The 14306-nt window shown below is 41.0% G+C and overlaps 1 protein-coding gene across 2 annotated transcripts in view; it reads left to right on the forward strand.

Annotated features, from left to right (window-relative positions):
- The window catches only part of GABRA3 (gamma-aminobutyric acid type A receptor subunit alpha3), a 220692-nt gene that overhangs the window by 122908 nt on the left and 83478 nt on the right, over nt 1-14306 (forward strand). For both annotated transcript variants that reach the window (XM_040999901.1, XM_040999900.1), the window contains one exon: nt 10353-10420. In XM_040999901.1, coding sequence (XP_040855835.1) covers nt 10353-10420 — 68 coding nt within the window. The remainder of the gene's footprint in view (nt 1-10352; nt 10421-14306) is intronic.

The raw sequence follows: 14306 nt of genomic DNA on the forward strand, positions 1-14306 counted from the left end.
ACATCTTTATTCAGGTGGCTCACCATGCCTTCACAATTCTGTACTACAGGAGCATGGTCTTTCTTCAAGGCATAGCATAACACCAGTTTTACTGTAAAGGCTTCCACCTCTGAGAAATCTTAATTCACAATTTTATTTCATCTCATTGTAGCTGGGGGTCCTCAAGGAAGTCAAATTACTTCTCCAAGCTCCCATATTCTCCTGTTGACTACAGAATGAAAATAACCAACATACCTTTTAGCTGTTTGGGAAACTTCACTGCTCTTCAAATTAGATCTATTAACAAGTTTTTTTGGTACCACCACTAAAGCATCCACAAATCTTAGCTGTTCCCACCATAACTATTATTATTAACTTGGTCAAAACCACACAGGTATTATCTGAATCATTTATGAATTCTCACTCAAATGACAACATTGTGAAGCAGTTTTTTTCCCCTGAAAATGCTATGCAAAATTTGCACCTATTGCATTTTAGTAATTTATATTTTTTTCTTTTTTTGTCTCACAATTTCAATTTAAGTGAAAGGAATTCACTGTTTTTTTGTTTGTTTGTTTTTATTATATTTTGGCAATCTTTACATCGTTGATTAGGGTAAAAAGTTACAAGGGCTAAAGGGAATATTGAGGAGAAGCCCCACCCAGTGTCCCACCCACCCCAGGTCCCGGAAGTTCACCAGTTATGGATTGCTGCCAATCTCGCCACTCCAGGCACGATGAGGCTGTTGAATAATCTACTGATTGACATAGTCCATCATGGAGTCTCCTTTTGTCCAGTGTTTCGCTGCCAACATATAGCTGTGGTGGTTTACTGACCTGTTCTATCTTCCGTCCCCTCTTGGTTAAGGTTCTAAGTCTGCCATTTCGGTTGAGGGGATCCCCAAAGAAACTTTGAGGTATTCCCAGACCAGAGTGCAATATGTACTAGCAAGTACAGGATCTGGCATAGTCCGTCCCCCCGTTCAGCTGGTGGCTGCAATTGCTAGGTTGGTTCCGTCTTGAGCCTCGACTTCCACTGGAATCAATGGGTGTGGCAGTCCGTCCTGGTTCTGTTCATCACGTACTTGGCCATCACACCAACCAGTGGGCGCTGCAGCCCAGTGAGAGCGACCCCCAATAACCCCCACCTGGCCCGCCCCTGCCCTGATTTGCCAGCATGTGTAGCAGCCTAGTTCAGTCTGCCCCATATCCCATTGGGCTCTCATAGATGTCGAAGGGTATTGGAGCCTAGCTCCATTCAACCCGCTCAACTGTCCAGCCTCACAGATGTTGTTGTGGTCTCTCTCTGTCTAGCCACCCCAGCCCCTGTCCTAGTTATTGTTGTACCCTCCCACGGGAGTGTTAACCCAAGAGGGGGGAGCCCACTATTTCCCTCCCATGTCACTCTCATTCTCGGTTGCGCTCTGTGCAGGTGACCCTGTGGTTGGACTTGACAGTAATGGGCCCTAGTGCCAGCTTCTGCTGTGGCTAAGCCCCGACAGCTCTCACCCCCTCTCGTTTTGTTAACACTAGTAGGAATAGTCCACCCGTCCTGGCTCTTCCCTGATCTGGTCCATAAGGCGCACAGGTGTTGCAGCTCTATCTAGTCTGGTCCCAGCTCACACTCTCCAGTGGGAGTAGCTATCTAGCACGGGAACCACCCCTTATTTCCCTGTGGGCTCTGCTCCCCCTTCCTGATTCTCAGGTGTGTTGGTTGGGTGCTGTGGTCTCATCTGGCACAGGCAGCCTCACCTCAGTATTCTGTGTTGTATCCTGCTTTTGTTGCGACTGAACCTGGCTTGACCCACACTCTGCTCTGGCATTCGGATTTGCCAGTGGATGACACGAACTGACAGCCTGGTCCGCCCCAAACCCATGCCAAATGCATGCAAGTGGTGCACTTTTTTCTGGGCTGTTTCCTTCCATGCTTCTTGCGCTTATTTGTAGGATCCGTGTCCTGTCAGAAGAGTTGCTCAGACTCCTCCCTCAGAACCCCTCCTGGTGCCAGGTTTCACGCATACCAGTGGGTCCATGAGCCAGCACCACCCAGTTCATCTCCTGTCCTAGTAGGAGCAATAGCTTTTCTTTACTGGCCTTCAACCCATTCTGGCTCTTGCTGCTGGATGTTTCAGCCCAGCCATGGCTGTCCATACCCACATATAGCACATACATGGCTCAGTTGGGGTTCAAACCCAGCCTAGTCCGTCCCACATCTACCCTGGTCCTCCAGAACACCAGAAGGTGTTACAGTCTGGCCCGGCCCAGTGCGCCAATTCCCAGTTCACACTTGTACCAAGGGAGACTACAACTGTGTCCCGACCAGAACGCAGCCTCATTCCAGCATGTGCACCCCTTGGTGGGAACCTTCACCCAGCCCGGGTCTCCCTGCAGCTCCCCAACCGGGCCTGATCACAGCCAGTGCTAAGCGTGCCAGTGGTCGCTCTGGCTCAGCTCAGCACAGCCTGTCTCCTGACGCAATCCCCACCCTAGACACTGTGGTTAAGCTCCTTGGTCTCACCCAGCTTAGACTGTCACCATCCCCATCCCTGAGTCTCCCAGTGGAGTTAAAAATACCACAGGGTGTGGCCCACACCCCCCATACATTCCACCAACAGATATGGTTCTCAAGTGCTAGTTAATGGGAGTTCACTGTTAAACTGACAAACACCTCCTCGCCCATAGTAGGTTCTCAATATTTCTTGAGTGAATGAATGTTTATGTTACAGATTTATGTTGAAAGTAAGATAAAACAATGTTTGACAGTAGTTCATAGTTCTTGAAAAGATTTATTTTTATTGGAAAGGCACGTTTATAGGAAGGAGAGATGGAGAGAAAGATCTTACATCACTGGTTCTCTGTCCAAATGGCTTCAATTGCTGGAGCCAGGAGCATCCTCCCAGTCTCCCATGCAGGTACAGAATCCCAAGGCTTTGGGCCATTCTCTGATGTTTTCCAAAGATACAAACAGGAAACTGAATTTTAAGTGGAGCAGCTGGGATATGAGCGGCACCCATATGGGATGCTGGCACTTGCAGGCAAAAGATTGAGCCATCACTCTAACCACAGCACTTCATAAAATTAAGCACTACAGCTATGGGTTTATTGTTTACCCAGAGTCCACTTCTTTGTTGGTAAGATATCTACAGCCTTCACTTTTTTTTTTTTTTTTGGTTTGTTTCCTGAAGTTAGTTATTTAGGAATTTATATCATTTCTTTTTCTCTAGACTAAGTGAAGACCCAGGGTTTCAAATCTTGGCTAGAATTCATGAGGTCACAGTTAAGTACTGATGGCAAAATGGTGGGCTTCAGAATGTGAAGACAAGAACTGTGTTAAATCAAACACTCAAAAGTAAAATTGACAGTGAGAGCCCAAACAGTGTAGTTCAAGTGATAGAGACGTCACAGAGTGAGAATCCAATTACCACAGCTGTTGAATAAGAAGAGTAGATTTGTTGAAACCCTATTGGCTGTTTCTTTCGTGGTAAGACATACAGATTTTGTCAGAGTTTTAACTATCTGTATCACAGTCTTGCCTTGCAGGTTTACGTTTGGGACAAACCTGGAGAGGAAAACAAGAAAAATGGCACAATTTTAATGCCCCTTTGAGTTGCTTCCCATAATTTGTTTTTATGTGCCCTCTAAAGTTATTAATATTTGCTCTTTGTATTTTGCTCAGAAATTTAATTTTTTAATTTTCAAAATATTTATTTTATTTTCATTGGAAAGTTAGATATACAGATAGAAGGAAAGACAGAAAGATCTATCCACTGGCTTCCCAAGTGGCTGCAACGGCCAGAGCTGAGCTGATCCAAAGCCAGGATCCAGGAGTTTCTTCAGGGTCTCCCATGTGAGTGCAGGGTCCCAAGGCTTTGGGCCATCCTCAACTGCTTTCCCAGGCCACAAGCAGGGAGCTGGATGGGAATAGGGGCCACTGAGACACAAATCAGTGAAGAGTATAGTGTATTTATTCTACCATATCATAAACCAGTTCAGCCTTGATTTAATTTTAGTTTTCCTATCCTCTTACTGTTGATATGGAGGAACTAGACAAGGGTTTGGTAGAAACAAGTAAAGCTAGAAGATTTTTTTTTCATATTATCTACGTAGCTTTGCTACATAGCTCCATCTCCTTACTTGCCAATCTAGTACATCTGCTTTCCCATGAGGCATCTCATCTGGGACCAAGAAGGAGGAGATGACATAGTAGCCAGCTACATATTAGGTAGGTTCAGTTCTACATGGAGGAGCCATGAAACATTTAAATCTCCTAAAAAGCATCATACACACTAAATACCTCTTTTTGTGTGTGTGTTTTCAATTATGGCACCATTCACTTTTTTTTTAAAGATTCATTTAATTTACTTGAAACTCAGAAGTGTTGAGAGAGGGAGGAAAAGATAAAAAGATCTTCCATACACTGCTTCACTCCCCAGATGGCTGCTATGGTCAGGAGCTTAAGCCTAACAAATGTCATAAGTTGGGAAAGTTTGCCCAAACATCCTGCAAAAGAGGATGTGCAGCAACTGTAAGGTCTTATTGCAACTCGAGACTTGTTAGTTTCCTCGGATTGACTCTCTTAAGGGTGGGGTCAGTGAGCACCTACAGTACTTTAGTCCATAAGTATTGTCAGAGACAAATAGATAGGTCATTATCATGAGAAAAGAGCACTTTAACTCAGATTTGCCCAAAAACTCCACCATAAGTCATTGGAACACATCTCCTAAATACTTGTGACTTCCAGATCCAGACTGCTAGTCACAGGGAACTCATTCCCAGGGCACAATCTGTAAGATAAGAAGTATGGACAATAATGAGCACATGCTCTTCACAATTCCTTAATGACCTGGAAATGGGAAAACAGGGAAGTCAGAATTTTGTTCTCTGTGCCAAAACCCCAGATCTCAAGCCACACTCTTCTTGGAAATTGGATTGGAGAATTCACTGTGGCCTGTAATGAGACAAATAAGTATAATTGGTTTGGGATATACATTATTTATCCTTTTGATCATGAAGTTAATGGAATTGTGGCAAAATTTCACCACACAGCTATTTCAGAGGATCAGTAAAATATCAGACCTGAGCCAGAGAAAAGTGAAGCACAGAGCATGCTCAGAACCATGTCAAAAACCAGATGATGCAGTCAAAAGAAATCTGACATTTTGTATGGAAAAAACAAAAACAAGAGCAGACGTAGCAATAAAAGGATCTCTTTCTTTAAATCTTTGTAGATCTCTAAATTTTAAAAGAAATTGGCAGAACAATCCCTTGTGTTGAGTACAAAGGGCAGTACTAAAACCAATGTGCCTACCTGTGCTGTGTCGGAAAAGCCAGTGTGGGGTCCTCACAATATTGGTTTCTGAGCAACAGGGAAAATTTCCCCTTCTTGGACATGTATATTAAAACACAGCATTTTCTTTTTAAGATTTATATATTTTTTATTGGAAAGACAGATCAGATTTACAAAGAGAAGGAAAGACAGAAAGATCTTCATCCATTGATTCACTCCCGGAATAGTCGTAGCAGTTGGAGCTGATCTGATCTGAAGCCAGGAACCCAGAGTTTCCTCTGGGTCTCCCATGTGGGTGCGGGTACTGAGACCCAAGGTTTTCGGCCATCCTCCCCTGCTTTTCCAGGCCACAAGCAGGGCCCTGGATGGAAAGTGTAGCTGCTGGGACATGAATCGGCACCTCTATGGGTTCTTGATAGCTGCAAAGTGAGGATTTAGCTACTGAGCCATTATACCAGGCCCAAAATCACAGCATACTAAGTGCACCACATCAAGCATAAACATAGTGACCACTTGTTCACTGACTTACCTAAAATTTTAGCTCAGTGGCAAATACAAATTATACACTGACTAGCTAAGGAGTTATCTACCAGTGGGAATCCCAGCAAGGGTAAACACTGTATGTACACATAATGAAAATTTTGTGGAAATTGGAATTAAAAATTAATATGCATTTCTACAAAAATTTTAAAGATTATTTCAGGACCATGCAAGTACTTTTGATGTTACAGTAATCTGTGTAATAAATGTGTACAAGGGAAGAACAATGCTAGTTTCCTTTTATTCAGAGGATAGCATCAGAAGAGCAAGAATGTGTACGTAGTTATAGAATATACCCCTTCTCATTTTTCATTGCTTAATTCTTCACATGTCTCCACTGAATAGGCTGTGAACAGGGACTAGACTTGATTGTAACCTTCACCTGTTTTACCCTAATTCGCTGATTATTTTTTGTGGTTAAATGAAGTTGTAAATTTCTAATTATTCCTTCACACAGAGAAACTGGAGTTATAGGAAGATACTAATCTACATCTAGGATCCAGGACCTTGTTTTGTATGAGTTCTGCTTTTCTGACATGTCATCTAGTCGGTGAAATGGTGTTAAACAGCAGTGATAGTTAACATATATTGTACACTGAATTTGTTTTAACAGTGGTCTAAATCCAATCTTCTTATTTCCTAATAGAAATGCTGGGATAGATGCTATGGTTTTCCCATTTTCTAGGTGAAGAAACTAATGCAAAAAGAGTGAATTGATAAGCAATGGCAAGGGCTAAATTCAAAGCCAGTTAGTCAAGCTTTTACTCATATTTTTTCAGGGTTCTTGTCTGTGTGTTCTCAGGTCCATTGCTCTAAGACAGCTGTGTTTCCTCACATGAAAATGGAACCAGTTTTTGAGTAATGTTTTTCTCTAGGTAGAATGGTGCAGGAATTTCAAATATCCCTGTTTGTATAGTCTTGCAGTAGGAGGTCAGAGGCCTAAGCATGATAACGTAAATTCAGAAAATAACATAAATTCATAAAATCTGTTCATTTGTGCTACCAGGATGCAAGTAACCTCCTTCTCCAGTTACCAGTATGTAGAAGATTTTTGGTTCCCCTAATGAAAAAACAACAACAAAAGCACCTCTCCCAGCATTTTTCTATTGTTTTCCCTTTTATTTCTCACGTGTATTGTCTCTTACTCTCTAGCTTTCTATGTAGTTGTATTTTCTTATTCCCGTTCTTTTCCTCTTTGTCACTTACATTTTCCTCCAATCCTCTTCTAATGACCTCTTCTCTTCCTTTGTTTATCCCTTCTTTTTTCTCCTTCCCCTTCATTTCAAGCTGCCTTTTTCAATTCTTGCACTTGTTAACTTTCTTTCTGACTGATATTGAAATGGAGGAAGAAGATATTTGGTGACAAGTGTACCATAACAATTACTAGACTCAACTTTCATTCTCTGCTGCAAAACCAGAGAAAGTCCTAGGAAAGAAATCTCTGTACACAGAATTTGCTTCCTAGCAATTAAATAGCAACATTTTTTCAAGAATAATTATTTATGTGAAAGTCAGATTTACATACAGAGATATAGATAGATGATAGGTAGATAGAGACAGAGAGAGAGAGAGAGAATCTTCCATTCCCTAGCTCACTTCCCAAATGGCTGCAACATTCAGGGCTGAGGCTAGACCAACATTAGGATCCAGGAGCTTCATCTGGGTCTACCATTCAGGTGGCAGACACTTGACCTATCCATTGCTGCTTTTCTAAGCTCATTAGTAAGGAGATGTATCAGATGTGGAGCAACCAGGACATTAACCAGAACTCATGGGATGCTGGCACTACAGGAGGCGGTTTAAATCACTATGCCACAATGCTGGCTCCAAAAACTACCTTTTAAATGGAAATAACGGGTTAGAGAAAAGAAAGACATAGCATAGAAAAGTTTCTTGTTATCATGAAGAACTTTTAATCATATGCTTTTGTCCCTATAATCTGAGTTTCTAGTTACAACAGAAAAAATCCAGGATTTTGCTGGTCTCAATCCTTCACTGTGCAGAAGCAAAAAAGCATTCGAAAGGAAGTACAATTTTTGTAATGTGTTCAGTAGGTCAGAGAAGATAAAAGAGTTCAAGACTTCCCATCTATCCCAGTGACCATTGCAATACCACTTCCTACTCATAGGTGACTCCATTTATCCCCTTGACTACTCCTGCCACTGCATCTGCCACAGATGACCTTAGCAGTTTGGCTAAGCTGGAGAGCAGGGATAGAAGGTAATGTTGACATATGTCTTTACTTATTCACCTCAGAATTGGCTTTGCCATCGAAACATCCTACTAATAAACTCCAAAGTCTTATCATCCCACCAATTTTATATCCTTTCCTGGTGTCTCTTCTCTGGTTTTCTGTGGGTTGGATACCTGTTGAAAGGTTGAAAGACTACCTTACAATTCTGTAATTACATTAGTGTAGAACGTTCTGTGTGCAGAATAGCCTTGATTAGAGTATTGGATGCAAATTTAATTATAGTGTCTTCCATTAATTAATCTTGTTTCATGTGCTTGGTGGGGTAGAACAGCTGCACATAGTCATGTGACACAGGAAGGATAAGATCATCTGATTTTCTGGCCAATGAGCCTGGCAGTGTGAACAAGGGGGCTTATTTTAGATTCTGAAGTGTTTTCTCTTTTCATTCATTTGCAGAAATAGCTCAGAGAGAAGCCTGTTCTCTAGATGAGGGCACAACTATTTAAAACACAGCTCTATTTTCTGAGACACATTATTTGTTGATTAAGCTTGGGAGTAAATTCTGTCTTTCGATGAACTAATTATAGTGTTGATCATTATTAAATGATAGCCATACTCTTTTCTGAAAGGGGAAAATTTGTGAATGAATACAGTGGCTTTGAACATATCAGTATTTTGGCACATGAATGATTGAACCAGGGCACCATATAGTAAGCCTAAGGTCCTGAAAACTGGGGAATCAACAAGATGTGAATTAAATTTGAGCTGAAGTCTAAGACTGAATAGATATAATAAACATGGTACATATAATATAGATATATTCCCTACTTCTCTGCGGTGGAGTACACAGGGTTTACAGAAGCAGGAAAAAAAACTTACACAATTGTCAGCAATGCCCATGTCGCAGCATACCCAAGCCAAGTGGAGAGACTAGGGTTACAAAAAAGCCAACACACAGTGGGTCATTCTTGTAAAGAGAATGCCATTTATTTGAGGTTAGCCTGCCGCTTTTATAGTCTTCCTAGTTCCTCCCAGTATTATCCCAATGCTCAAGCAACTCCTAAGCTCTCCTGGGGGCATCTTAAAAAGGGGAAGCAGGAAGAGGGAACTTGAGGTCAAGCCAGGGGCTAAATGTATCGGGCCAAGATTGCCCATCCTGTTACCCCTAGAGAAACAAGCCAAGCTGTGGAGTTAACCCTTGGGAGACCCGGGCCTACTCACGATAAGATTAATATCACTTGTCTGCATATCTGCTGGGGTTGGAACGTTTGTATAAAAATGAATAAGGCCCGGCTGCGTGGTTCTAGCGTGGTCCTGATCCTGGCAGCTCTGCTTCCCATCCAGCTCCCTGCTTGTGGCCTGGGAAAGCAGTGGAGGATGGCCCAAAGCTTTGGGACCCTGCACCCATGTGGGAGACCTGGAAGAGGTTCCTGGGTCCCAGCTTCGGATGGTGCCGCACCGGCCGTTGTGCTCACTTGGGGAGTGAATCATTGGCTTGGAAGATCTTCCTTTCTGTCTCTCCTCCTCTCTGTATATCTGACTTTCCAATAAATAAATAAATCTTTTTAAAAGAATGAATGGATTTTGTTGAATCTTAATCCTCAAAGTGGTTACATTCAAAGTTGAGGTATTTGGAAGGTGACTAGGTCATGAGATCTTTGCTCTAATGAACAGGATAAGTGTCAATAAAGGGGCTCAATGAGCTTCATGACTCTTTCTGCCATGTGGTGACAGAGAAGGTACCAACTATAAAAATGTAAAGGGGTACACAAAGTTATAGTGGTTATATACATGTCTCAGTCACTTAAAGCAACAAAAGAATTTCTTATTCATCCAGTTCTATAGTCAACCCAGACAACTGTGTCAATCATATGGTAGTGTGACATCAATGAGTGCTTTTGTGCTCACCATGGCATGGAAGGCCCCTCAAGGGCCACACAATACTTTCCAGAACCTCAAACAGTCACATCTGTTCTCCATGGTTTAAGTGGGCATTGAGGAGTGAGTATAATTCCCTAGATTCATGGAAGCAAAAGAGATATTGCAACATTTGAAACCTACCACACGTAAGGGTAAATCTATGAGAATCACACATGTGTGAATGCCAGGCATCATTAAGGGCTCTGTCCAAGCCATTGTCTGGGGCACTGACATCATTCTTAATAATATCCGAAGGAATAGATTGTGTACCTACACCAAGTCCTTGTTAGAAAAAACAGTGCAGGTGAGAGGATTTGGAAGGATTTTCCTATGACTGTGCCAGGTGTCCTTTCTCAGAGGGTAGCAATTTGACTAATGGCTATCTGAGATAAAGTAACAGCCTTTCATGGCTTTTCTACTTTCTTTCACTTAGATGCCGTAACTGAAGTGAAGACTGACATCTATGTGACCAGTTTTGGCCCTGTGTCAGACACGGATATGGTAAGTTCCTGCAGAAGTGAAAGAGAAAGATGGCATAATAGATTAAAGAACATAACTGGAGGTTTTCCTACTATAGTGCTTTATGGCTATGTTCCAAGGAAATGACCCGTTTCACATGCATCCCTTACTTTAACCACTCTAAGCCAAATCCATCTTTTCCCTGCTGTCTTTAATTTTTCATCACATAAAGCATATAGAGATGCTTTCTTTTTCTCCCAGGCTTCTTGTCTTCTATTAAAACTCCCCTCACCTCTCTATGCAAAGTTCAGTGGTATCACATACATGCAGGGGTTTTCAACAAGTTTACTGAAAATATAATGCTTAAAGATTATTAAATTTCAAAACTTGAAAAACCTTATAACTAAGAAAGCAAAATGAATATTCTAAAAATATGTATTTGTGTTTCAACCTATTTTGCACCAAAATTATTTTATCTTTTAATTCAACTTTACACAAAATATTTAGCATCTCCTTGTATTGCTACAGGTAGATCATGTGAGGAGAGTGCTGAGGTCAGAATTCTCAGTCAAGCAGCCAGTGGTGGTCATCCATGAAGGCTGTTCTTTGCAACTCAACTCTTAACTGGGTTCATGGAATGATCAGAGTGATAGACAATTTGGAGAAAGAGTCTAAGCCGTTTTTGGATACTGGCCCTTTAACAAATGCAAATGGTGAAGAACTTCAGTACAGACTTGTGAATAAGGCAGAGCACAGCAGACCTTGCAACACAATGATTCAGAGATCATCACAGGGTTCCTCCAGTCACCATTCCTCCAAAGCAAAGTAAAACATTACGAAGACAGGAGACCTTACTCCAGTAGACTACCTAGTAATACCTACTGGGTATCACATAGCTGGTTAGATAAGTGTCATTTAGAGAAACATAGAAGTTATGATTTTCTCTGTGTCTGTTATTAGATTTTTCATATTTCAATAATTTTTCATCAATGAGTGCATGCTGCAAATAAAAGTCTCAATATCAGGAAAATATATTTAAAGAATCTTAAGTGCCCATGTTCATTACTTAGATTTCTTGAGTATGTGAATCTTCAGTGAAACAACTTGAATGCAAGAGCGTAAGTTTTCCTTCCATCTGTTGTGTGGGTATAAACAGTTGTAGAGGCAAGCAGTAGAGTTTGTTCTAGAGGTAAAGCAGAACCATTGAGTGTGTTTGAGTTGAGTGAAAATATATGAGTTGTATTTTGCAATGATTGATCTGGCAATCTGGACAGTATGGGAAAACAAGGGAAAAATATTAGAGGCTGAGAGTTGGTTTAGGCATGTTGCTTTTATGTAAGTCTTCAGTAAATGGACATTTATAGAAGTCAGAGAAGGGGCTGTTTCTTGGGAAAGCTCCTTAGCTTGTGAGTGGTTGGGAACTTAGGGGTAAAAAGTCTTGAACTTTGCTCTTTTAGTGTGGAATAAAGAGAAATGTTCAGAAAACTCCCTGTGAACTCCTTGAGGACAAGTACCAAGTCTTCATGGCTTCCTTGGCACTTAACCAAGCATTTGACATATCGGGAGAGCTGAAAAGTGCACCAGTTTCACTTGGGAGAAATGGACAAGATGGTCTGTATGTCTAGATTCCTTCTCTCAATCTGTTGACTAGTAATGGCTAGTGCTTCAGATTCAGGAAAATTTTGTTATCTTAAGAACTCAACTCCGCATTAAAGAATTCTAGGGACCCCTATATTCAGATAATCAACAAGCCAATGGGATATTCAGATTCACTAGGAATGTGTAAATGTTTCTTTGAATGTTTGAGAACTAATTATGAATTAAAAGTTGTGTATGAAAGTTACAGAAGCTACTCATTTAACACAGAGACACACATGCACTCACAAATATTCATTCTCACTAATGTACCAATATCTGAAAATACATTCAAACAAATGTACATGCATATGAGTATACCAGTCCATGTGCTATTCCAGGCATTCTATAGTTATGCATAGGCAAACAAATAACTAAGTCCTGGGATACTGCAGACACACACACACACACACAGTTCCTGCACCAGTCACCTCTTTTTCCTGCTCCTTTGTCACCCAAACAGGCACATATAAGTGGATAGAGGCTCTGATGACAATTCTAATCATACAAACATTTTCTATATCTGTTTTAAAGGCTTGTGTTCCAATTGTTTGTCTGTTTTTCTTCCTCATAATTAAACTGAAGCAACAGAGGACTCTTTTTTGATAGGGAGGGCAGACTTTGATCAAATTATTTTCATGTTATTTTTAGCAGCATTTCCATCTGTTACAAGGCAAAATATTTGCAATTAGTTTGGCTATGAAACACATTTCTTGTATTTTAAAAATTCTCTTCTCCCTATGCTTCTTTGTAGTCTGTGACAATTGGTCTCAGGGCCAAAGTTGACTAGACAAAACTAGGCAACCCTGTGATTTTAGCAATTATTTGCATCAGGAGCTCTGCAGTTCCTGAGATCACAGGCTGAGTTGTTACCTGCTTTCCAGCAGTGCAGTGTTTGGGCCTCAAATACTTTGTCAAGAAAATAATGTTTTCAACAGGAAGGGAGAACATTGTGGTGCCAGTTTGAGCAGTAAAATAGCACTACCCATAACTCTTTGCACCAATTGTATTCCTTGGTCACATTGCCCTGGAGAGCTCCTTATTTGAAAGAAGCGCCACAGTTTTGGACCATGTCTGGCTTACCTCAGTACAATCAGTGCCTAACTCAATGTTTGGCACATAGTAGACTACCAAGTATCTGTTGCTTACAAGACCCAGTGAAATAGAACAAATAAAATTTGAAGAAAGAATTATGACTGTAATACTCCAGTTAATTGTCCATTTTCAGAAAGCAGAATATATATCATGTGCATTTCAGTATCTTCAGCACCTGGCACTGAAATGGGCAGAGGTCTTTTTATGTGTTTGTTGAGGTGACATGAACTGTTAATAAAAAGCTCTTCAGGTGAGGAGTGAGGCAAGCAGTAGTTTATTCTCGAGGTAATGCAGAACCATTGAGTGTGTTTGAGTTCAGTGAAAATATACGAGTTGTATTTTACAATGATTGATCTGGGAGAGAACGTTAAATAGCTACTAGTTTTGGTTGATTTTCCAAAAAAAACCCACAAAACAAAACAAAACAAACAAACAACAAAAATACAAAACCATGAGATCAAGGAGCTTTAGCAGTAGGACACTGAGCACAGATTATAAACTGAGCAGTGGTAGATGCTTGTAAGGGACAAGTCAGAGGAAGAAAATAATGATTCATCTCAGAATACAAGAAATCAATAGGAAATGCTTGCAATGGGAATAGTACAGGCATCGTGAGGTCTATGTCTGCATGTTGCAAATTTACAGTCAGATAGCACCTGTCTTCTGGCTAGTAACATCAGTGCTGTGTCCACAGTCTCACAGGAGAAAATCAGTACAAGGAATAATGTTCCAATTTGAATGAACTAAGGCCGTGCAACCACCTATGATTATTCATCATCATGGAAATTTTGTGGAAGCTATAACTGGAGGGCTGCAAAGGATTTAGTGCAAACAAAGTTTCATTGGCACTTCTCTCTCAGTGTAGGTCTGCTAATCCGTTACTAGTAGAAATAACTATTTGCAAGTGGGTATTTTCCTGGGCCTCCTCATATGCTCTGAACTAAAATAGAGAGAGAGCTCAGAATTAGGATAGGCTGAGTGTTTGATTCATATAGTCAATAATTGGAAAAGAAAGTAGGAAAATAACTGCTGAGAAAACTTTCGGTGCTCTTGGAATCCAAGCAACCTTCTGACTTAGCTCCCATCCTAGCTTTCAAGGTAACGTCGTAGATATTGTTCTACCTCTCTTATGGTCTTCAAGCAGGCCAGAGGGTCTAAGGTTCTTGGTCATATACTCAACATAGATCTGCCTGAAATA

Source organism: Ochotona curzoniae, unplaced genomic scaffold (assembly GCF_017591425.1).
Source record: "Ochotona curzoniae isolate NIBS_2020 unplaced genomic scaffold, NIBS_Ocur_1.0 scaffold_1852, whole genome shotgun sequence".
In the NCBI taxonomy this organism is placed as follows: Eukaryota; Metazoa; Chordata; class Mammalia; order Lagomorpha; family Ochotonidae; genus Ochotona; species Ochotona curzoniae.